The sequence below is a fragment of the Euleptes europaea genome, chromosome 17 (genome assembly GCF_029931775.1).
Source record: "Euleptes europaea isolate rEulEur1 chromosome 17, rEulEur1.hap1, whole genome shotgun sequence".
Taxonomy (NCBI): Eukaryota; Metazoa; Chordata; class Lepidosauria; order Squamata; family Sphaerodactylidae; genus Euleptes; species Euleptes europaea.
In genome coordinates, this window is record NC_079328.1 from 42,414,738 (window position 1) to 42,440,961 (window position 26,224).

The 26,224-nt window shown below is 44.7% G+C and overlaps 1 protein-coding gene across 1 annotated transcript in view; it reads left to right on the top strand.

Annotated features, from left to right (window-relative positions):
* The first annotated feature begins 6,282 nt into the window (after positions 1-6,282).
* ADCY7 (adenylate cyclase 7) overlaps positions 6,283-26,224 on the top strand; it is a 61,499-nt gene continuing 41,557 nt past the window's right edge. The window contains exons 1-3 of the mRNA XM_056862958.1: positions 6,283-6,453; positions 8,672-8,878; positions 11,047-11,214. Coding sequence (XP_056718936.1) covers positions 6,283-6,453; positions 8,672-8,878; positions 11,047-11,214 — 546 coding nt within the window. The remainder of the gene's footprint in view (positions 6,454-8,671; positions 8,879-11,046; positions 11,215-26,224) is intronic.

Sequence of the window (26,224 nt, forward strand, 5' to 3'; positions counted from 1 at the left end):
AATGATACAAGCTGACTTCTTGCTGTTCGAAGCCTGAGTCATGTTTTTTTTCCCAAAGCAACGAGAGTATCGTTTTCTGGTTGTGGTAGAGCTCTCCTTCCCTGGAGGTTTTTAAGTAGAGGCTAGATGGCCATCTGTTAGCAATGCTACGGCCTTAGGCAGATGATGAGAGGGAGGGCATCTTGGCCATCTTCTGGGCATGGAGTATGGGTCACTGGGTGTGTGTGTGGGGAGGTAGTTGTGGATTTCCTGCATTGTGCAAGGGGTTGGACTAGATGACCCTGGTGGTCCCTTCCAATTCTATGATTCTGTAAAATAACCAACTATTTCTTGGGCTGTTCCTGAATCCAGTGGTACATCTTGTCCAAGGCCAAAGGGCTAAGTGCCAAGGGCCCTTTGGTTCTTGCCCTTCAGCTCATGAATGCGCCCACACCCAAGTTTTATACTTGGGACAGAATGAGCCAACAAAGATGCAGCTTAGAAGGTGCGGCTAGTGTGGGGTTGCCATCTCCCGGTTGGGAAATTTCCAGAGGTTTGGGGGTGGAGACTGGGGAGGGACCTCAGTGGGGTATAATACCCTAGAGTCCACCTTCCAAAGCAGATATTTTCTCTGGGGGAACAGCTTTCTGTAGGCTGGAGATCAGTTTTAATTCCAGGAGATCTTCAGGCCCTACCTGGAGGCTGGCAATTGTAGGCTGGCAGCTGTGTTCCTCCCAGGTCACCCTCCCTGCTCTTCCATAGGCATGAATGGGAAATTTGGGGGGGATGGGGAGCTCCATATAAGCCTTTGAGCCTTTGATCAGTTGCTGGATTGAAGAGTTTTGCCTGAATCCTCTGATGTGATCAACCTCAATTCCATCTACTCCAGAAGCAAATGCCACATTTGAAATCTGCCATCTGTAAATTTAAGTAGATTGGTGTTTTTTTTTAAGAATCTTACTTTTGCCAGTCGTACGTTTGCAAACCAGTGTGTCGGGTTGCTTAGAAATATGCCCAGGTGCAGAATGAAGGCTCCATGTATTCCTCTCCCATCCCCTTCCAATAAATGCCAAGAGGTCCTTCGCTTTCATCTTTTCAATTTGGGTGTTGACAGTTAGACCTCAAATGACTAACACAGGCCATTGTCAGAAGATCAAGGCCTTTATTGCAGAAGGTCAGCGGAGCTTTTATTTTCTGCTTTAGTCAAATGACAGAATATTTCACCAACTCGGGTAATTCCCAGGTCTGATGGCACTAAGTCTTGCTTTGCTATAAATAGTTATTATCTGGGCTGCTGCAGTCTGAGGCCAAGAAACCCCAACCGGTTAGAAGAAGCACTCCTGCCCCATTCATTCCAAAGGAGGAAGCCGATATCTTTATGCGTCCCCTACTACAGGGGTCCTCAGCCTTTTTGAGTCCATGGGTGGTGGCTGGAGATCTCCTGCTATTACAACTGATCTCCAGGTGACAGAGATCAGTTCACCTGCAGAAAATGGCCACTTTGGCAATTAGACTCTATGGCATTGATGTCTCTCCCCCCCACCCAAACCAGTGGCAGACTGGCCAGGGTGTCAGCTTGCCTGATGGCAAGTGGGCCCTGTGGGGCCCTGATGAAATGGGCCCCTTTAAACATTAGACAATATGTTAAAAATGGTAATGACCTTTTAGTAGCTTGAAAATATAATAGAAGTTCCAATACTATTACTGTACGCAATTAAATTTTAATTGCACCTTTTTTTCCACTTATGTGTTTTTTTGAAAAAAAGTATTTCTTATAAAAATTAAATGATAGCCTTAAAGATGTGGGTGGGGCCCCCTTTGTCTCCTGGCAACCAATATTTTTAGACCCAGTCTGCCACTGCCCCAAACTCTGACTTTCTCAGGTTCTAACCCCAGAATCTCCAGGTATTTCCAGAGCTGGCAACCCTACCAATCAAATCTTCCAACCGCCAATCAGAAGTCTTGCTGGGCAAAAGCCCCGCCGGGTCCCGCCCACTTTCTAGAAACATTTGGTGGGTATCAGGAATGGCATCATCAGCTGCCATGATGTCCACAGGCGCCATGTTCGGGACCCCCGCCCTACTACATGTGGGCTGGGTTCCTCCGGTGCAATTAATGCTAGAACCCATATGCCTAGGAGCCCATATCTGCAGACGGATGCACGCTGGGATCTCTGGGTGAGGACAGCCTTGGATCAAACTACATGATCAGCAGCATCTCAGAGTGCTGTACTTTCTGAGCCTGCCTGGTCCAGTGGTTAGAGCGTCGGGACTAGGATTCTGGGAGACTGGGGTTCGAATCCCCACTTCTGTCATTGGACCTGTTACAAACTCTCAGCCTGACCTACCTCACAAGGTGGTTGTGGTGGGAGAATGGAGGAGAGCAATGTTCTAAACTGCTTTGAGTCCTGCCTGGGGAGTAAAGCGGGATATAAATAAATAAATGCAAATACATTCTGAAAATCACTGTCAATTTTATTAATGTTTTAGTCCCAGACCTTAACAAAGTTCAGATTAAAACCATACTACATTCTGAATAGTGGTGGCAATTCAGCAGAGTGATTTTTAAAAAATATTTATTTATTTAGATTTCTGGCCCGCCCTTAATCCCTGGTTTTGTTTATGGCAACAACAACACAACAGCTAACAACAAATATATCTATATGATGGAGTGGTGGTGGGAAGTGTCGTCAGGTTGCAGCCAACTTATTGCAACCTTGTAAGGTTTTCAGGGCAAGAAGTGAACAGAGGTGGTTTGCTATTGCCTGCCTCTGCGTAGCAGCCCTGAACTTCCTTGGGGATCTCCCATCCAAGTACTAACCAGAGCTGATCCTGCTGAGCTTCCAAGATCTGGAGAGATCAGGCTAGCCTGGGCCATCCAGGTTAGGGCATGTTTGTATGCACACAAAAATATGTAATTGCTGTTAGTTGTTTGTGAAAGTCTTGATCAAGAAGCAGCATGTGAATCAATAAAAATTGCCCTGGGCGTGGCTTATGCCCATCTAAAATAACCCTTGGAAATCCTAGCCATTATTCTTTGCTCTTGTAGAAGAAAAAGAAGAGTTGGTTTTTACATACCGACGTTCTCTGCCACTCAAGGGAGGCTCAAACCGGCTTACAATCACCTTCCCCTCCTCACAACAGACACCCTGTGAGGTAGGTGAGGCTGAGAGTGCTGTGACTTGCCCAAGGTCACCCAGCTGGCTTCGTGTGTAGGATTGGGGAAACCAACCCGGTTCACCAGATTAGTGTCCGCCGCTCATGTGGAGGAGCGGGGAATCAAACCCGGTTCTCCAGATCAGAGTCCACCGTTTCAAACCACCGCTCTTAACCACCACACCACGCTGGCTCTTGTATTGCTATAGATTAATTTTATTAGTCCCAGTCGTAAAATATTCAGCCCCACCTTGCTAGCTGTGGTCATTGAGTACTTTTATCAGTGGAAGTGTGTGTGTCTCTGCTGTGCGCGCATGCATTCTGAGTAACCATTTTTATCACTGGCAGACGACTGACCTAGATTTGCCTTTTCTACAAGCTTTCCTTACGATGCTCTGTTCCTACTGGGATTTCAGCCAAGGGATGCCATAGCAATGGTTGCTGAATACTAAAGAAGCTGTAGTCATGTTATCAAGCACTTGAAATCGTCTTCTTTGCCTCCTCAAATCTTCTCTTCAACTAATTCATTGATTCCCCCCCCCCCCAAAAAAAATGACTTTCCTGAGTTTAACAGTTCCTGAGCTTACCCCTAGAAGGGGGTAACTGTGCTTAGGAACGCACTGTAAATGTTTTCAACCACTTTCTGGGATTGTTGTGGTGGATCCAGGCTAAATGTTTATGCATTTATTCATTTAAATTTATAATCCACCCTCATTCCAGGCCAGGCCAGGCAGAGGGCGGATAACAACATTTCAAACAGCATAAAACCATAAAACTCGAATGAAAAAAGCAATAGTCATAATCATCAAACCCATATTAATATAAATATGAAACAAATACCGAATAAAATACCAGGAAAATATCAAGATGGCTCCCAGTCAAGTAGTAATAGAAGAAGAGAAGAGTTGGCTTTTTATGTGCTGACTTTCTCTACCACTTAAGGAAGAATCAAACTAGCTTACAATCACCTTCCCTTCCCCTCCCCACAACAGACACCCTGTGAGGTAGGTGGGGCTGAGAGAGTGTGACTATCCCAAGGTCACCCAGCTGTCTTCATGTGGAGAAGTGGGGAAACAAATCCAGTTCACCAGATTAGCATCCACCGCTCATGTGGAGGAGTGGTAGGGTTGCCAGGTCCCTCTTCGCCACCGGCGGAAGATTTTTGGGGCGGAGTCTGAGGAGGGCGGGGTTTGGGGAGGGGAGGGATTTCAATGCCATAGAGTCCAATTGCCAAAGCGGCCATTTTTCTCCAGGTGATCTGATCTCCATCAGCTGGAGATCAGTTGTATTAGCAGATCTCCTGCTACTACCTGGCAGTTTGGCAAACTAAGGTTATCCTGCTGTAAGTTAATTAGTGAAAAAAGACAGCAGTATAGTCCATATAACAACAGTGGTATTTATATCTTAACCACTCAAAATAAACGAATGCAACAAATTATTTTATATATATAATTTGTTGCATTCATTTATTTTGAGTGGTTAAGATATAAATACCACTGTGTTATATTATATATATAATTTGTTGCATTCATTTATTTTGAGTGGTTAAGATATAAATACCACTGTGTTATATTATATATATAATTTGTTGCATTCATTTATTTTGAGAGGTTAAGATATAAATACCACTGTTGTTATATGCACTATACTGCTGTCTTTTTTCACTAACTACCTGGCAGTTGGCAACCCTAAGGAGTGGGGAGTCAAACCCGGTTCTCCAGATCAGAGTCCACCGCTCCAAACCACCGCTCTTAACCACTGCTTGGAGATTGGGGGGGTGGAGCCTAGGGAAGACAGTGGGCGTGGTCTCATCAAGGTATAATGCCATGGAGTCTACCCAACAAAGCAGCTGTTTTCTCCAAGGGAATTGATCGCTGTCATTTGGCGATCAGTTGTAACGCCTGGAGATCTCCAGCCCCCACCTGGAGGTTAGCAACCCTAGGGCAAGGCAAAGGGGGCAGCCGGACTTTGCAGCTGCTGGCCCTTCCGCTTCTTTCCCCCTCTGTTGGAGGGGAGGGGTGGGTCGCTGGACTGTCAGGGACCTACCCAGCCTGTGGCCTAGGGCTGCCAGGTCTTTTTTTCGCAACCAGCAAGAGGTTTTTGGGGTGGAGCCTGAGGAGGATGGGGTTTGGGGAGGGGAAGGGACTTCAATGCCATAGAGTCCAATTGCCAAAGCGGCCATTTCCTCCAGGTGAACGGATGTCTTTTGCCTGGAGATCAGTTATAATAGCAGGAGATCTCCAGCTATTACCTGGTAGTTGGCAACCCTACTGGGGCCTGAAGCAACTGCCCCAAATACCCTGTGGCTAAAACTGCCCCGATTGTGAAACCATGTTACTTTCATGGCCCGGTTTTCCTCTCTCTATAGAATTGGCTGCTGAGAATAATGAATATATTTTCACAGCCCTTTGAAACGATGAAATCCAGGTATTGTTACAGGCTGGGGAAGGACTGGAATTTTGCACGTTGCAATGGGGTGGGGGGGAAAAGTGATTAATAATTGTATTGGTCGCCATAATGCTACAGTATTTTGTTGTGAGCGGAGGGAACATAGCATCGAAGGAGACAGGTTGTGACTCATTCTCTTGAGAGAAAGAGTATTGCTCTTGTTAAATAGTATTTACCTTAGGTCTGAAGAACAGACACTTTTTCGTGCAGACAAAAGCACACCTGCTATATTGAAAACCTTTTTTTAAAAACCCTCTCTTTCTCTCTTTCTCTCCTTCCCCAGTTTGTCGCACAAAGCCTTAATCTGGGGGGGGGAATTGCTGACAGCTTGCGAAAGATGTGGCAGTGAATGTGGCAAAAGAGAAACGGCCTCCCGTCAGCAGCACAAGTAGCAATCAAGTCTGGGGAGGAAAAGAGGAGAGGGAGAGAAAAAAATAATAATGTGCTACTTTTGATGAGTAGCACATGGCTTCAGGGTGGTGGTGGAGGAGGAGGAGACGAAGGAGGCTGCTCCGATTCCGTTTATGCTAAGATCTGGACTGGGCGCTTATAAGAAGAGGTGCGAACGCGGGACGCGATGCGGCCGGAGAAAGCAGATGCGGCGGCGACCTGACCGGCAGCTGGCACAGCGTCTTCAGCTCAGAACTGCGCATCCCTCCCCTCTTGCCTGCGGTGGGAGAGGAGCCAGACACAGACTAAAATGCCAGCGAAAGGCAAATACTTCTTCAACGAAAACGACAGCTGCAGGATCACGGACCCTCTCTACGAGAAGTACCGTTATTCGAGTCAGCAACACCCTCTCCTCCTCTTCCTGCTGGGCATTGTCTTTGCCTACTGCGTGACGCTCATTGTGCTCCTCTGCGCCCAGGACGTGAGTATATGTTGCCTTTTGATATTTTCCTTGAAACGAACGAACAAACAAACAAAATCAAAGGAGGCATTTCCATCGAAACATCGAGGGATTTGGTCTCATGCATCACAGAAACCTTTTTGGGGTTTTGCTTTGCAGCCTTCTTAGAGAAAGGGAAATTCTGGAGCAACGGGATGCCAAAGTGGGAAAGTTAGGTTCTCGCACAGAGTGGGAGAAAGAGCTTTGCCAAGGGGATGCATATATATTTACAATAATAATGATCATATTAATAATAGATAATAAACAACTCTTCAGGAGGCAGTTGAAGGACTGCATTTGACTAATTTAGTTTTTTATTTATTGGCTGTCCTAGTTGTGTTTTTTAAAATGTTTTTTAAAAATCATTGTTATTTTGTTTTCATTATACCATGCCTTGAGTACCACAAGGTGGAAAGGCAGCTAATAAATGTTTTAAATAACAGTATTATATTACAGAGTCTGGTTTTAAAGCTTTAAGCTGAGTTGAAATATAAGGTTGTCCATGTGAATGGCTCTGCTAACTCCAGATAGTAAATTAAGGAAATAGAACTTGGATTTTGTTAAAACTGTGTTAAAAAGCCACTGGGAGAGAACAGTTTGGGTAGACGAGGGAGTGATTACTTTTAGTGTTATCCTGGCAAAGGAGAAAAAGAGAGCCAGTGTGGTGTAGTGGTCAAAGTGTCGGGCTATGATCTGGGAGTCCCAGGTTCGAATCCCAACTCTGCCATGGGAGCATGGCTTGGCGACCTTGGGCCAGTCACACTCTCTCCGCCTAACCTACCTCACAGGGCTGTTGTGAGGATAAAACGGAGGAGAGGAGAACGATGGAAGCCACTCGGGGTCCCCGTTGGGGAGGAAGGCGGGATAGAAGTTAAATGATTAACTAAAGCAATAAAATCTGCCCCCTCTTGCTCTGCAGGGATGGAGAAGACCACCCCTTGGCACTTGGCTGGAATGGTGTGACCCAATCCTGCCTCTTGTCCTGGGTCAAGAGGGGCTTATGAGTCGCTGTCAGTCCTCATTGCTGAATTCTAAAGTCTAATAAACAAACCTCTGTCAAGTAGTACCCTCTGTCTGGGAGTATTACTTTGTTCATGATTTCTAACACATATCTCTTTAAATGAAATTACCCATATTTTGGGTTGGGAATTCACCAGGGAAAGTTCCAAATTATATACAACTTAAGACTTCAACTGTTTACATTTATAATTGAAACAGAACACTAACAAACAGCACATCACAGTTAGTACAGTGGTAGTCCCAAACAAATATACAAAAAGCTAATTCAATAGGTAGTGTTCTATGATACAGCAGACGACTGCAAAATACAGCCGTTCTGCAGTTATCTATAAATAGTGCCTATTTAACCTGTACTGGTTTATTTATGATACTGATTTAGAAAAAAAAACCCAGGAGATATCTCGATGGGTAGCCATGTTAGTCTTGTCTGTAGCAGTAGTTAGGGTTGCCAGGTCCCTCTTCGTCACCAGCAGGAGGTTTTTGGGGCGGAGCCTGAAGAGGGCGGGGTTTGCCATAGAGTCCAATGCCATAGCGTCCAATAGCCAAAGCGGCCATTTTCTCCAGGTAAACTGATCTCTGTTGGCTGTAGATGAATTGTAATATCAGGAGATCTCCAGCTAGTACCTGGAGGTTGGCAACCCTTAGCAGTAGAAAAGAGCAAGAGTCCAGTAGCACCTTAAAGACTAACAACATTTCTGGCAGGGTATGAGCTTTCGTGAGTCACAGCTCACTTCTTCAGGTTGTTGGTCTTTTGGACACTGCCTTCTACTGAATCAGACCCTTGGTCCATCAAAGTCAATACTGTCTACTCAGACCGGCAGTGGCTCTCCAGGGTCTCAGGTGGAGGTCTTTCATATCACCCACTTGCCTGGTCCCTTTAACTGGAGATGCCGGAGATTGAACCTGGGACCTTCTGCATGCCAAGCAGATGCTCTACCACTGAGCCATAGCCCCTCCCCATGGCTCTCCAGGGTCTCAGGCTGAGGTCTTTCGCATCACCTACTTGCCTAGTCTTTTTAACTGGAGTTGCCGGGGATTGAACCTTGAACCTTCTGCATGCCAAGCAGATGCTCTACAAACTGAGCTACAGCCCCTCCCTCTACTGCAGGAGATTTCTGTCAAGTTGGCTTTGGGTTAAAAAGTGAACGCCCTGTGATTCCCTGATTTTGTTTTTATGCAGGACCCACGCGAGCACCTGGCTTTCACTATTACTGTGTGCATAGCTTTGGCCATCTTTATCATCATTTATGTTCTGGTTTACATTGAATCTTTCTTCTGGTGCCGGCTGAAGTTGTTTGCTGCTGTGATTTGGATCTCCTTGCTGGTCTTGGGATACGTGTCTGTTTTTGATAAGGGAAATGCATCTCACGTTGCGGCATGGGAACAGGTATTTACGTAAACTAACTGTGTGATCTGTCAGTGTGCCCGTTCTCCAAGGAGGCCTGGGTTGGGTACATGATTTCCTGTTGCCCCCCCCCTTTATTCTTAGTACCACTTGGTGAGTAAGGTAAAAGTATGAAACAGTGGCTGGCCAAACTGCCCACTGAACTTGAACATAAGAACATAAGAAAGGCCATGTTGGATAAGACCAAGGTCCATCAAGTCCAGCTGTCTGTTCGTACAGTGGCCAACCAGGTGCCTCTAGGAAGCCCACAAACAAGACTTTGACTGCAGCAGCATTGCTGTTCCTCAGCGCCTAATATAATATAATGCCCTGACCTGGATGGCCCAGGCTAGCCTGATCTCGTCAGATCTCAGAAGCTAAGCAGGGTCAGCCCTGGTTAGTATTTGGATGGGAGACCACCAAGGAATATCAGGGTTGCTGTGCAGAGGAAGGCACTGGCAAACCACCTCTGTTAGTCTCTTGCCATGAAAACCCCAAAAAGGGGTCGCCATAAGTTGGCTGCGACTTGATGGCACTTTACACGCACACACAATATAATAGACCTACACATACAAAAGCAGTTCTAAAACCAACCTTCCACAGGGCTGAATTCACACATGCTGCTTAAAACACTTTTCAGCCATTCTCCTGCCAATAGTATGTACATGTGAAATGCACAGAATCAGGTTCCCAATGCATGAAACACAGAAGTGTACATGAACATAAGAAAAGTCCTGCTGGATCAGACCAAGGTGCATCAATTCCAGCAGTCTCTTCACACAGTGGCCAACCAGGTGCCTCTAGGAAGCCCCACAAACAAGACTTTGACTGCAGCAGCATTGTCCTGCCTGTGTTCCAAAGCACCTAATATAATAGGCATGCTCCTCTGTTCCTGGAGAGAACGGGTATGCATTATGACTAGTATCCATTTTGACTAGTCGCCATGAATAGCCCTCTCCTCAATGAACATGTCCACTCCCCTCTTCAAGCCTGCCAAGTTGGCAGCCATCACCAGATCCTGGGGCAGGGAGTTCCACCATTGAGCTATGCCTTGTGTGAAGAAATACTACCTTTTATCTGGATGTTGTTCAGATTGGTGAGACATGGTCTTGTTTCAAGAATAAAAAGTAAATTGCTCCCTGCTTTGTTATTAATAGTTTAAAGGAGAAAAGCTGTGTCCTTTCGAAGCAGGGGGTCTGACTGGCGCAAATGAGCAGAGAGTTGAATGAACTATGACAAACGTTGACAATGATGCGGTGTCTCGCAAATGATGCTGGATTTCACTTTATCCGCAGCATGTAGGGCCATGATTATCTAAATCTTGGTCTTCCAATTCTTTCTGTGCATCCTCAAGTCCCTGTCTGTTCTCCACGTGGCAGTTTCATGTCGGTATAAATCAGCGTAAATGGAATTTCTAGAGTTTTGACAAGCGGAATAACTTACGCATTTCCCAGCCATGAGAGAAATTGGGCTCTATATACTTCATACAATTATTAGGAAGTTTCTGTGCCCAGTGTTTCTTTAAAACCTTTTTGTTTTTTTGGACGGGAGGGGGAGGGGGAGTTGAAATTTCACTATTTATGTGTTTTCTGGTGTTTAGCCACCAATTTGTCTGGGTACTTGGAAAATGCCCTGACCTAAATGGCCCTGACTGACCAGATCTTGTCAGTTAGAGCGGTTCCTCAGCGGAACAGGCTTCCTCGGGAGGTGGTAAGCTTTCCTTCCGTGGAGGTTTTTAAGCAGAGGCTAGATGGTCATCTGTCAGCAATGCTGATTCTATGACCTTAGGCAGAGAGGGAAGGCATCTTGGCCATCTTCTGGGCATGGAGTAGGGGTCACGGGGTATGGGGTGGAGGTAGTTGTGAATTCCCTGCATTGTGCAGGGGGTTGGACTAGATTATCCTGGTGGTCCCTTCCAACTCTATGATTCTATGATTCTAGATCTCTTAAGCGAAGCAAGGTCACCTCTGGTTAGTATTTGGATGGGAGACCACTGAGGAAGCCCAGGGTTGCTATGAAAAGGCAGGCAATGGCAAACCACCCCTGATAGTTTCTTGCCTTGAAAGCCCCATGGGGCTGCCCTAAGTCAGCTGCGACTTGACAGCCCTTTCCACCACCCCTTGGAAAAAAAGAACTCACAACCAAGCCCCTTCCTTGTTTCTTTTTTACAGGTCCCGTTCTTTCTCTTCATAATTTTCACCGCTTACACCATGCTGCCCTTTGGAATGAGAGATGCGATCATCGTTAGCAGTATTTCGTCTCTGTCTCATATTGTCGTCCTGACCGTCGCAGCTTACGTCGAAAAGCATGAAGAGCAGGAAAATCCCCTCGTGTTTCAAGTAAGTCGAAGGTCTGCAGAGAATGGGGGCGCTTCTAACAATTGTAGTGCAGCGTGTGGTCTGCCAGGGATAGGCATCTTCCTTGGCCCAAGTGCCAAAAAATAAAACGTTTGGAAACACTGGGGGCTCTATAGGGGAGGGGCCGTGGTTCAGTGGTAGAGCATCTGCTTGGCATGCAGAAGATCCCAGGTTCAATCCCCGGCATCTCCAGTTAAAGGGTGATGTGAAAGACCTCTGCCTGAGACCCTGGAGAGCCATGGAGAGGGGCCGTGGCTCAGTGGTAGAGCCTCTGCTTGGCATGCAGAAGGTCCCAGGTTCAATCCCTGGGCATTTCCAGTTAAAGGGACTAGCAAGTAGGGGATGTGCCTAAGACCCTGGAGAGCGGCTGCCAGTCTGAGTTGACGATACTGACTTCGATGGATCAATGGTCTGATTCAGTATAAGGCAACTTCATGTGTTCATGTGCTCTGCACTAATTCCACAAGCCCCACAGCCCCCCACCCCATCTTCTGCTGCTGAGAACTGCTCTACTTCCTGTGCGAGGTCAGCGGTTCATCAGATAAGTGGAGAAATCCTCTCTACATCACAGGAGCATGCATTCTTTTAGGGTGGGGTTGGCGGTTGAGTTGCCCATGGCGCACTGGAGTAACATCACACTCTTAATTCCAGGACCAAACATGTATTCACAAAAAGGGTGTGATAAGTATATGTGGTCCTGATCTGAATGACCCAGGCTAGACTGATCCTATCAGATCTCGGGAGCTAAGCTTGGTCGGCCCTGGTTAGAACTTGGATGGGAGACCACCAAGGAAGACCAGGGTCGCTATGCAGAGGCAGGCAATGGCAAACCACCTCTGTTAGTCTCTTGCCTTGAAAACCCGCTAGGGGTCACAATGAGTCGGTTGCGACTTGACCGCAAAATTCCCACCACGAAGTGAACAGGAGAAGGAGGGGCTGTGGCTCAGTGGTAGAGCATCTGTTTGGCATGCAGAAGGCCCCAGGTTCAATCCCCAACATCTCCGGTTAAAGGGACTAGGCAAGCAGGTGATGTGAAAGACCTCTGCCTGAGACCCTGGAGAGCTGCTTCTGGTCTGAGTAGACAATACTGACTTAGATGGACCAAGGGTCCTTCCCTGGAGGTTTTTAAGCAGAGGCTAGATGGCCATCTGTCAGCAATGCTGATTCTATGACCTTAGGCAGATGATGTGAGGGAGGGCATCTTGGCCATCTTCTGGGCACGGAGTAGGGGGTCACTGGGTGTGTGTGTGGGGGAGGTAGTTGTGAATTTCCTGCATTGTGCAGGGGGTCGGACTAGATGACCCTGGTGGTCCCTTCCAACTCTATGATTGTATGATTCTATGGGTGTGATTCAGTATAAGGCAGCTTCATGTGTTCATGAAGTAGTTGGGGCAGAACTGCCCTGTGGCTAGCATGTGGCTGCCTGTGGCTATCCATATCATGTTCCCGAAGCTGTAGGCGTGTGAGCTCATGGGTGCAAAGCGTTTTCTTACACCCCCTAGCTTGCACTTGTGACTTCAGCCTTAATCTGATGTGCCTCGCATGGCATCACAAACATTTGCTGTTTCTCATCCTATGGTTTGATAGGACTCTTTCAAGAGCCAGAGAGGTTCTTGGACCAACTTGCTGAGCTGTGCAAATATCAGTGCCGTTAAGGCCATGGGGGAGAGAGGCTTTAGGGGCAACCCCACTTATAAAAACTTGCCTGTAGAAAGTTTAAGCATTGCACCTGCTGAACTGGATTGTGCCCACTGAAATCATTTGCCTGACAAAACAAGTCCTTCCCATATGGGGAAGGGAACACAAACCCGCCTTTGTATCCAGTTTCTTAAGCTGATATGAAAGCCACAGATCTCTTTATAGAAGAAGAGTTGGTTTTTATTTGCTAACTTTCTCTGCCCCTTAAGGGAGAAACAAACCAGCTTACAATCACCTTCCTTTCCCCTCCCCGCAACAGACACCCTGTGAGGTAGGTGGGGCTGAGAGAGCTCTAAGAGAGCTGTGATTAGCCCACGGTCACCCAGCTGGCTTCATGTGGAGGAGTGGGGAAACCAACCCTGTTCACCAGATTAGCGTCCACCGCTTATGTGGAGGAGTGGGGAATCAAACCCGGCTCTCCAGATTAAAGTCCACCACTCCAAACCACCGTTTTTAACCTCTGTACCACTCTGATTTGTGCTAAATTCTGCACCAAATACTTTGCTGTCTTGCAAAGAGTCTTCCTAAATGGGTAGAGGAAAACAACAACACCTTCCTGGTTTAAAAACGGTGCAGAATATGCTCCCGTGTATCTGTTCCAGTGAATTTTCACAATGGCTTGGCAGGCAGGGGTCGGTCGTCTAGTCTTGCGACTTCTGAAATCTGATAAACAGCTCTGTGTGAAGGGCCCAGACCTCCCCGTGATTCAGGATTTGCATATTTGAGGTATGTGCATCATGTCTCGGTGAATGAGGTAGCTCCATTTCCTTCCCCCAAATGAATGCTTTTTGGTCGAATGACGCAGTTCACACACTTTCTCACACCCCTTCTTATCATTTGCATTCTGTTCTTGGGAGTCTCTTCGGGAAAGAGTTGCTTTCAACATACCAGTTGTTAAAGTCCAAGCTATCTTCTCTGCATCCAGTGCTCCGTTCAGGTTTAATTTCAGGACCAAACTAGACATGCCCCAGGGTGGCCCTGTGATTAAGATCTTCCCTGGGGTTTTAATGGCTAATTCAGCAGCAAGTGATATTTTGAAAATGGGGAAGGGTCACTGGAGTATTTTCTTCCTGTCCCTTTCCCGCAGTTTAAATACCCTCTCTGTCTTAAAGCTGTAGGGTAGCTAGCGCAGCCTTCGCAAATGCCAAGATCTTTCAAGGACAGTGCCTGGGGAGGGTGGAGTTTTGGGAGGATGTGATATCATTTCAAGGTAACAACATAGGATTTCCCTTTAATCTGTATGGTAACATCTGTAAAGACGCAGAGAAGTTCCTAGAATGTCGCTGTGGAGGTCTTTTTTTCAGGTTCCTTCCCCCCCCCCCCCGCTCCTCATTTTCTTGAGGGCAAAGGATTAGTACCAAGGGCAGGGGTTTACCAGCTGCAGACGGGCCAATGGCAAGCCCGTGTATACACAACTTAATTATACCTAGTGTGAAAAGATGTTTGCTTGGTTGTTCCATAAGTTACTGAAGATCGGTTCAGTGTGTGGACTGTGGTAGAGGAGAGAGGGTATCTCTGAAGAATGCCTTATCATAGTGCTGTTGGATCATTTCATTTGGCTTTGCCCGTGTCACACTGTGAAGTGGATTGTGCCGATATTGTGGGGTATTATGTGTGTGTGGATAGTTCAGCTGTGGAAGAGAAAGTTGTTGCCCATTCTACCATGAAGTTAGATCAAAGCTTATTTCCCCCCTGCTTGGTAAATTCCCTGAAGAGTCAGCTTCCCGGCGGCTGTGGAGAAAATAAAAGTATTTCTCCAAAAAGAAAAATTGAAAAAGGGGGGAAATGCCCCATTGCAAAAAGCGAGGCTGTGTTACTAAAAAAGAGGGCGCAGCCACGCCGCAGCTTGAGGGGGCATTGCCTGTTCCTGGGAACGCCCCCCATGCCAGCGCCTGCTGCCTCTGCCGGGATTTTGCTGGCGTAGGTGCCACTTTATTCCGTGATAAGGGGGCACCTACGCTGCTGTGGAGTCACGCCGGCTTCTATGGAGCTTCGGCTCTCACCTTCAGGATTGCATGGTTAATGATCTACCAGGCAAATTTCTGATCCCCCCCCCATCACCTTTATGTAGGATAAAGGTCTTTCGTACTTTTATTTCTTTTAAAAAATGAATCGAGTTTGATCCCGACAGAAGTCCGTTTCAGGTAGCCGGCTCAAGGTTGACTCAGCCTTCCATCCTTCCGAGGTCGGTAAAATGAGTACCCAGCTTGCTGGGGGTAAAGTGTAGACGACTGGGGAAGGCAAGGGCAAACCAACCTGTAAACAAAGTCCGCCTAGTAAACGTCGGGATGGGACATCACCCCATGGGTCAGGAATGACCCAGTGCTTGCACAGTGGACCTTTACCTTTTTAACAACCAAAGTTGAAGTAAATTGGAACGGTAAAGAATAGCATTGTGAATACAGCTTTAAAAGTTAGTATTAAATACGGCATATCTTCAAGCAAAGCCTATAAAATCATGAAGAATGAACTCTTGAAGGAGAGAACAGAATTCTGGAAGTTTCAGTACTTTGTCACTTGTAGGGTTTCAGATTTTTCTGTCTTCATATTACCGTTCTCTCGTTTTATTTTATTTATTTAAAATATTTATTAGCCACCTTTCTTCCTTATATTAGCTCAAGCTCATTTCCAATATAGATGAAATACATGAAGCAGAAAACATAAAATACATTGAAAAATCAAAATTTAGACTCACACTTAAGACTGCTAGTAAATTACTCAAAACCGTCTTCAGCTGCCTCCTAACTATTGAAAACGAGGGGACAGTCACACCTCCCTGAGGAGGTTGTTCCATAACGGTTGGGGCTGCCAGTGAGCAGGCCCTGAACAGGTACCCTCGCTCGTTGATCTGGAGTTACATACAAGTGTGATACATTTTCTTGTGTGTGGTGAATGCTTGCATCTTCCAGCAATGAGGTTAAAAGCGGTGGCTTGGAGCGGTGGACTCTGATCTGGAGAACCGGGTTTGATTCCCCACTCCTCCACGTGAGCGGTGGACTCTTATCTCGTGAACCAGGGTGGTTTCCCCACTCCTGCACATTAAGCCAGCAGGGTGACCTTGGGCAAGTCACTCTCTCTCAGCCCCACCTACCTCACAGGGTGTTGTGGAGAGGGGTAGGGAAGGTGCTTGTAAGCTGGTTTGAGTTTCCCTTAAGTGGTAGAGAAAGTCGGCATATAAAAACCAACTCTTCTTCTTCGTCAATGTGTGACATCGTGCGAAGGCCTGATTTGGTGTTGCTCACTTGTACATGCTCCTTACACATCGTGAGTTGTATGTGGGGCTTGTGCATAGGAAATTGCATTCCAGACACAGCCTGGAATGCATGCTGTGAACGAGTTCAGAGATGAATACTTTGTATGAACTCATTTGCGTTGGCTTTGGGAGTCAACCCAGCCTGAATGTATCTATTGGCTGGATTTCAAAGTTGATGGAATATATGTGTGTGTATATAAAATAAAAACACAATTAAACCTTCAAATGAATGTACTCATTTGTTTTGTTTCTTTAAGTTTTCTCCAATCCTTTGTTTAGTCATTTAGGGGCTTTAGAGGAAGTACATGATCAAATAAAATAAAACAATTTCCCCCCCCTTCCCTAGTTCCTTGTAACCACAGATTGACTCAGATTTAACTCATGGATTAGCACGTCAGATAGGAAAACAGTTGAATGGCTATAATGGATTTTTGCCTCTCAACTGCAATTGTTACCATGTGTGGTAGGCTTCTTTTTGGCAACATAGTGGTTTTGATTCTCTTCGTCTCGAAATTGTGTCTTTTCTTTATTGGATGTTAACAGTTGGTGGTATTCTCAGACAAAATAACCTTGGTGGAAATGCTTAGTACTTAGACTTGTCAGGTCTTCTGCTATGGTGGGATGTGTGTGTATGTTAAGTGCCATCAAGTCCCTTCCGACTCGTGGTGACCCTATGAGTCAATGTCCTCCAAAACGTCCTATCTTTAACAGCCTTGCTCAGGTCTTGCAAACTGAGTGCTGTGGCTTCCTTTATAGAGTCAATCCATCTCTTGTTGGGTCTTCTTCTTTTTCTGCTTCCTTCAACTTTTCCTGGCCTGATTGTTTTTTCCAGTGACTCTTGTCTTCTCATCATGTGACCAAAATTCAATAGCCTCAGTTTAGTCATTTTAGCTTCTAGGGTGAGTTCAGGCTTGATTCGATCTATAACCCACTGATTTGTTTTTTTGTTTTGTTTTTTTTGGCCATCCACAGTATCCGTAACCTCCAACACCACATTTCAAAGGAATCTACTTTCTTCCTATCAGCTTTTTTCGTTGTCCAGCTTTCACACCCATACATAGTAACAGGGAATACAATGGCACAAAATAACTTGATCTTCGTTGCCAGTGACACATCCTTACACTTAAAAATGGTGGGGTACCTCCTAGCAATATCCCCTGTTACTTGCCAGTACCTCAAAGCTTGGTGGGAAAAAAATTGAGAAAACTGGATGGGCACTTCAGCAATTCACTTGTGGTGAAAGCGGGAAACGACGTCATGATGTCAGGGGCGACACTGTAGGATCTGCTTAAAACTCTGTGGCTTAACCACAGAGTCTTGGCGAATCCTAGAGCATCATCCCCTGGTGTCATGATGCCACTTCTGGTTTTTGCTGGAAGTGATGTCACGTCGTGGTGTAACTCCAGTGCGCCTGGCATCCCTGTAACCTCTACCGCAAATATACTATAGAAATACTTTTGTAATGTTTCTGTAGATTTGCAGGGTAGAGGACTACGAATTTCACTTGGATAGGCATTTTATTCCTTTGCAGAACCCCCCCCCCCAAAAAAAGAAGAGTCCTGTGGTAGACGCATGCATCATTTACTTAAAGCCCCAGCTGAGATGTAAATAGGAGTTTGAAGTTCTTCCTTGTCATAGAAGTATAGAATCATAGAGTTGGAAGGGACCACCAGGGTCATCTAGTCCAAACCCCTGCATAATGCAGGAAATTCACAACTACCCCCCACACCCCCCCCAGTGAGCCCTACTCCATGCCCAGAAGATGGCCAAGATGGTCTCCCTCTCATCATCTGCCTAAGGTTATAGAATCATCACTGCTGACAGATGGCCATCCAACCTCTTCTTAAAAACCTACAGGGAAGGAGAGCCCACCACCTCCCGAGGAAGCCTGTTCCACTGAGGAACCGCTCTACCTCTTAGAAAATTCTTCCTAATGTCTAGACGGAAACTCTTTTAATTTCAACCTGTTTGGTTCTGGTCTGACCTTCATAAGTACTCTTCCTACAACACCCCCCCCCCAAACGGAAACAGAGTTGACAGACGCTCTGGAAATTCAGTTGAGCTGTCAGTGCCTGGCCTGTGTTAATTCTTCCCTTTTACAGTGCCATACAAGTATTAACCAGCCCCATTTCATAATTCTGCCTTAATGCAGCAACGATCCATTTACTGTCCACCTACTGAGCGAGACAGTTCGGGCGTTCTGCCCCCAGCAGAAAAGGCTGGTTCCGAGCAGGGAAATTTGAAACAAAACAAACATAGCTTGCCATATGGTTCACCAGAATGGCTCAGGAAGACTCATGGAAGAGTGGCAGAGCTACACCACAAGCCAAAACAACGAAAACCCAGCCCACAGCGCCAGTCACCAGCGAATCTGAGGTGGACGGAAATGACTCCCTCACCTCATGCTCCATCAGCTGCTGAGCGCAGGCAAAGCCCGATGAGTCAGTGTCTTTAAACCTGCCCTTGAACCTTGTCTCTCTTGCATAATCTCAAGACACAACGTGAAGGGGAGGTTGCCTGTGCTGTGGATATGCCGAGTGGCTCCAGCTGTTGGCAGCTCACTCAAAGTTCACCCAAAGCTCACCCCGGCATCTCCAGTTAAAGAGACTGGGCAAGTAGGTGATGGGAAAGACCTCTGCCTGAGACCCTGGAGAGCCGCTGCCGGTCTGAGTAGACAATACTGACTCTAAATATTGTCGAAGGCTTTCACGGTCAGAGTTTATTGGTTCTTGTAGGTTATCCGGGCTGTGTAACCGTGGTCTTGGAATTTTCTTTCCTGACGTTTCGCCAGCAACTGTGGCAGGCATCTTCAGAGTAGTAACACTGAAGGACAGTGTCTCTCAGTGTCAAGGGTGTAGGAAGAGTAATATATAGTCAGAAAGGGGTTGGGTTTGAGCTGAGTATTGTCCTGCAAAAGTATTGTCCTGTAAGTATCAAGATAATGTGCTAATGAGGGTATGGTATGTTAATATGGAACCATTGTATCCTGAAGTGATCTGTTAATGTGTGTAATCCAAAACTAATCTGTATGGCTATTGTTGAATGTTGTCTTTGTCTGGAGGTTTTTCAGGGCAGGAAGCCAAGCCTTATTCATTCTTAAACTCTCCTCTTTTCTGTTAAAGTTGTGCTGATGTTTGTGAATTTCAATGGCTTCTCTGTGCAATCTGACAAAATAGTTGGTAGAATTGTCCAGTCTTTCAGTGTCTTGGAATAAGACCCTGTGTCCTGTTTGTGTCAGTCCATGTTCAGCCACTGCTGATTTCTCAGGTTGGCCAAGTCTGCAGTATCTTTCATGTTCTTTTATCCTTGTTTGTATGCTGCGTTTTGTGGTCCCGATGTAAACTTCTCCACAGCTGCAAGGTATACGATATACTCCTGCAGAGGTGAGGGGGTCTCTTTTGTCTTTTGCTGATCGTAGCATTTGTTGTATTTTCTTGGTGGGTTTAAACACTGTTTGTAGGTTATGTTTTTTCAAACTTTTACATGGAATATTTTGAAAAGACAGCATTAGAATCAGCACCTTACAAACCTACAGTCTGGTTCAGGTTCGTAGATGATACATTTACCATTTGGAGCCATGGTGAAGAAAAATTAATGGACTTTCTAAACCATCTTAATAATATCCATCCAAACATTCAGTTTACCATGGAAAAGGAAATTGAGGGTAAACTCCCATTTCTTGATACCCTTGTCATCCGTAAATCAAACCTTCAGTTAGGTCACAAGGTCTACCGGAAACCAACTCACACAGATCGCTACTTACACAAAAACTCCAACCACCACCCCCGACAGAAAAGAGGAATAATCAAAACATTAATGGACCGTGCAAGACGGATCTGTGAACCACAGTTTCTCAAGGAAGAAACTAACCATCTAAATCACGCACTGCTAGCAAACGGCTACTCCAAGAATGAAATCAGAAGGGCCATTGAACCAAACAAAAATCAGAAAACTCAAGAAAAACAGTCTCCCATAGGAAAGGTATTCTTGCCATTTATTAAAGGAGTCACTGATAGGATGGAGAAACTTTTGAAAAAACATAACCTACAAACAGTGTTTAAACCCACCAAGAAAATACAACAAATGCTACGATCAGCAAAAGACAAAAGAGACCCCCTCACCTCTGCAGGAGTATATCGTATACCTTGCAGCTGTGGAGAAGTTTACATCGGGACCACAAAACGCAGCATACAAACAAGGATAAAAGAACATGAAAGATACTGCAGACTTGGCCAACCTGAGAAATCAGCAGTGGCTGAACATGGACTGACACAAACAGGACACAGGGTCTTATTCCAAGACACTGAAAGACTGGACAATTCTACCAACTATTTTGTCAGATTGCACAGAGAAGCCATTGAAATTCACAAACATCAGCACAACTTTAACAGAAAAGAGGAGAGTTTAAGAATGAATAAGGCTTGGCTTCCTGCCCTGAAAAACCTCCAGACAAAGACAACATTCAACAATAGCCATACAGATTAGTTTTGGATTACACACATTAACAGATCACTTCAGGATACAATGGTTCCATATTAACATACCATACCCTCATTAGCACATTATCTTGATACTTACAGGACAATACTTTTGCAGGACAATACTCAGCTCAAACCCAACCCCTTTCTGACTATATATTACTCTTCCTACACCCTTGACACTGAGAGACACTGTCCTTCAGTGTTACTACTCTGAAGATGCCTGCCACAGTTGCTGGCGAAACGTCAGGAAAGAAAATTCCAAGACCACGGTTACACAGCCCGGATAACCTACAAGAACCAATAAACTCTGACCGTGAAAGCCTTCGACAATATTTTGAACGCCTCTACGGGGAGGAAATATTTCAACAGACCCGGAGATTGGAAACACTTCGGAACAAGAAAGCACATCTACTTTGTTCTTTAACTTTTCTACTGCGATGCAGAGACACTGGAACCATTCCATCTTTTCTCACAAGTAAAAGAATCTTTAAAACTTCACGAGCTAACCGCATTTATGACCATCTAGAACGGGCTCTCTTACGAGAGAGAATTCACACTACCCGCAGAGAACTTGCTGCCACAGACAAGGAGTTGTTTTCCTTACATATCAATACTAGCCACAAAATGAGAAGCCATGATTGGGACAAGATTGATAATCTCACCTACAGAAAAATGGAACAGGGGTTAACCAGCCATACTTCCAGACAGAAGCAAAAGTTTAACAAATTACAGGAAAGAAGACAGAACAGTCCAAAACTTGACAACAAACGGATTATCTTCAATCTGACAGACCGACAACTCTCACCTGAAGAAACTTCCATCTTAGCTAAGGGAGGAAACTTTGCAGTCACTCCCACCCAAATTCCAGTGGAAGACATCATTGCAAATGTAGAATCTGCCATTCGTAATCTACCTGAAGAAGATGCTGAGGAAATAAGAGGAGAGACAGCAAGAATTCTACGAAAAGCAAAGCCCCCTGCTAGCAATATAACACGCAAGGAGAGAAACGCCATCAAGACCCTCAATGCAGATCCAGAAATCATTATTCTACCAGCTGACAAAGGCAATGCCACAGTGATCATGAAAACAGAAGAATACAAAAAGAAGATTGAGGAACTTCTGGACCCTGCCACATACAAAAAACTAAAACGAGATCCAACTTGCAAAATTACCAGGAAAACTAGCATTCTGATCAAGAATTCCACTCTTCATCCCGACACACACAGAAAACTATGCAAGACTGAAGCACAACCACCACGATTATATGGACTACCTAAAATTCATAAGGATTCCGTTCCACTCCGACCCATCGTGAGTGCCATTGGTTCCCCAACATATGAATTAGCTAAATATTTGACCACCCTCCTGCAGGACCACATTGGAAAAACCACTTCTTACATCAAAGATTCAACTCACTTCATCAACAAAATCAGTCCGTTAAGACTCAATCCAAAGGATATATTAATCAGTTTTGATGTTGTATCCCTCTTTACCAAGGTTCCAGTTAAAGACACAATCTCATTGATTAACCAGATTTTTCCAGAAGATATAACAGCCTTATTTCACCATTGTTTGACAACAAGTTATTTCCTATGGGATCAAGAATTTTATGAACAGATTGATGGAGTAGCTATGGGAAGTCCACTCAGTCCAGTAATAGCAAACTTTTACATGGAATATTTTGAAAAGACAGCATTAGAATCAGCACCTTACAAACCTACAGTCTGGTTCAGGTTCGTAGATGATACATTTACCATTTGGAGCCATGGTGAAGAAAAATTAATGGACTTTCTAAACCATCTTAATAATATCCATCCAAACATTCAGTTTACCATGGAAAAGGAAATTGAGGGTAAACTCCCATTTCTTGATACCCTTGTCATCCGTAAATCAAACCTTCAGTTAGGTCACAAGGTCTACCGGAAACCAACTCACACAGATCGCTACTTACACAAAAACTCCAACCACCACCCCCGACAGAAAAGAGGAATAATCAAAACATTAATGGACCGTGCAAGACGGATCTGTGAACCACAGTTTCTCAAGGAAGAAACTAACCATCTAAATCACGCACTGCTAGCAAACGGCTACTCCAAGAATGAAATCAGAAGGGCCATTGAACCAAACAAAAATCAGAAAACTCAAGAAAAACAGTCTCCCATAGGAAAGGTATTCTTGCCATTTATTAAAGGAGTCACTGATAGGATGGAGAAACTTTTGAAAAAACATAACCTACAAACAGTGTTTAAACCCACCAAGAAAATACAACAAATGCTACGATCAGCAAAAGACAAAAGAGACCCCCTCACCTCTGCAGGAGTATATCGTATACCTTGCAGCTGTGGAGAAGTTTACATCGGGACCACAAAACGCAGCATACAAACAAGGATAAAAGAACATGAAAGATACTGCAGACTTGGCCAACCTGAGAAATCAGCAGTGGCTGAACATGGACTGACACAAACAGGACACAGGGTCTTATTCCAAGACACTGAAAGACTGGACAATTCTACCAACTATTTTGTCAGATTGCACAGAGAAGCCATTGAAATTCACAAACATCAGCACAACTTTAACAGAAAAGAGGAGAGTTTAAGAATGAATAAGGCTTGGCTTCCTGCCCTGAAAAACCTCCAGACAAAGACAACATTCAACAATAGCCATACAGATTAGTTTTGGATTACACACATTAACAGATCACTTCAGGATACAATGGTTCCATATTAACATACCATACCCTCATTAGCACATTATCTTGATACTTACAGGACAATACTTTTGCAGGACAATACTCAGCTCAAACCCAACCCCTTTCTGACTATATATTACTCTTCCTACACCCTTGACACTGAGAGACACTGTCCTTCAGTGTTACTACTCTGAAGATGCCTGCCACAGTTGCTGGCGAAACGTCAGGAAAGAAAATTCCAAGACCACGGTTACACAGCCCGGATAACCTACAAGAACCAATAAACTCTGACCGTGAAAGCCTTCGACAATATTTTGAACGCCTCTACGGGGAGGAAATATTTCAACAGACCCGGAGATTGGAAACACTTCGGAACAAGAAAGCACATCTACTTTGTTCTTTAACTTTTCTACTGCGATGCAGAGACACTGGAACCATTCCATCTTTTCTCACAAGTAAAAGAATCTTTAAAACTTCACGAGCTAACCGCATTTATGACCATCTAGAACGGGCTCTCTTACGAGAGAGAATTCACACTACCCGCAGAGAACTTGCTGCCACAGACAAGGAGTTGTTTTCCTTACATATCAATACTAGCCACAAAATGAGAAGCCATGATTGGGACAAGATTGATAATCTCACCTACAGAAAAATGGAACAGGGGTTAACCAGCCATACTTCCAGACAGAAGCAAAAGTTTAACAAATTACAGGAAAGAAGACAGAACAGTCCAAAACTTGACAACAAACGGATTATCTTCAATCTGACAGACCGACAACTCTCACCTGAAGAAACTTCCATCTTAGCTAAGGGAGGAAACTTTGCAGTCACTCCCACCCAAATTCCAGTGGAAGACATCATTGCAAATGTAGAATCTGCCATTCGTAATCTACCTGAAGAAGATGCTGAGGAAATAAGAGGAGAGACAGCAAGAATTCTACGAAAAGCAAAGCCCCCTGCTAGCAATATAACACGCAAGGAGAGAAACGCCATCAAGACCCTCAATGCAGATCCAGAAATCATTATTCTACCAGCTGACAAAGGCAATGCCACAGTGATCATGAAAACAGAAGAATACAAAAAGAAGATTGAGGAACTTCTGGACCCTGCCACATACAAAAAACTAAAACGAGATCCAACTTGCAAAATTACCAGGAAAACTAGCATTCTGATCAAGAATTCCACTCTTCATCCCGACACACACAGAAAACTATGCAAGACTGAAGCACAACCACCACGATTATATGGACTACCTAAAATTCATAAGGATTCCGTTCCACTCCGACCCATCGTGAGTGCCATTGGTTCCCCAACATATGAATTAGCTAAATATTTGACCACCCTCCTGCAGGACCACATTGGAAAAACCACTTCTTACATCAAAGATTCAACTCACTTCATCAACAAAATCAGTCCGTTAAGACTCAATCCAAAGGATATATTAATCAGTTTTGATGTTGTATCCCTCTTTACCAAGGTTCCAGTTAAAGACACAATCTCATTGATTAACCAGATTTTTCCAGAAGATATAACAGCCTTATTTCACCATTGTTTGACAACAAGTTATTTCCTATGGGATCAAGAATTTTATGAACAGATTGATGGAGTAGCTATGGGAAGTCCACTCAGTCCAGTAATAGCAAACTTTTACATGGAATATTTTGAAAAGACAGCATTAGAATCAGCACCTTACAAACCTACAGTCTGGTTCAGGTTCGTAGATGATACATTTACCATTTGGAGCCATGGTGAAGAAAAATTAATGGACTTTCTAAACCATCTTAATAATATCCATCCAAACATTCAGTTTACCATGGAAAAGGAAATTGAGGGTAAACTCCCATTTCTTGATACCCTTGTCATCCGTAAATCAAACCTTCAGTTAGGTCACAAGGTCTACCGGAAACCAACTCACACAGATCGCTACTTACACAAAAACTCCAACCACCACCCCCGACAGAAAAGAGGAATAATCAAAACATTAATGGACCGTGCAAGACGGATCTGTGAACCACAGTTTCTCAAGGAAGAAACTAACCATCTAAATCACGCACTGCTAGCAAACGGCTACTCCAAGAATGAAATCAGAAGGGCCATTGAACCAAACAAAAATCAGAAAACTCAAGAAAAACAGTCTCCCATAGGAAAGGTATTCTTGCCATTTATTAAAGGAGTCACTGATAGGATGGAGAAACTTTTGAAAAAACATAACCTACAAACAGTGTTTAAACCCACCAAGAAAATACAACAAATGCTACGATCAGCAAAAGACAAAAGAGACCCCCTCACCTCTGCAGGAGTATATCGTATACCTTGCAGCTGTGGAGAAGTTTACATCGGGACCACAAAACGCAGCATACAAACAAGGATAAAAGAACATGAAAGATACTGCAGACTTGGCCAACCTGAGAAATCAGCAGTGGCTGAACATGGACTGACACAAACAGGACACAGGGTCTTATTCCAAGACACTGAAAGACTGGACAATTCTACCAACTATTTTGTCAGATTGCACAGAGAAGCCATTGAAATTCACAAACATCAGCACAACTTTAACAGAAAAGAGGAGAGTTTAAGAATGAATAAGGCTTGGCTTCCTGCCCTGAAAAACCTCCAGACAAAGACAACATTCAACAATAGCCATACAGATTAGTTTTGGATTACACACATTAACAGATCACTTCAGGATACAATGGTTCCATATTAACATACCATACCCTCATTAGCACATTATCTTGATACTTACAGGACAATACACAGCCCGGATAACCTACAAGAACCAATACTGACTCTGATGGACCAATGGCCTGATTCAGTATAAGGCAGCTTCATGTGTATATGTGTTCATGTGACTTTCCTAGCCCTCTTTTG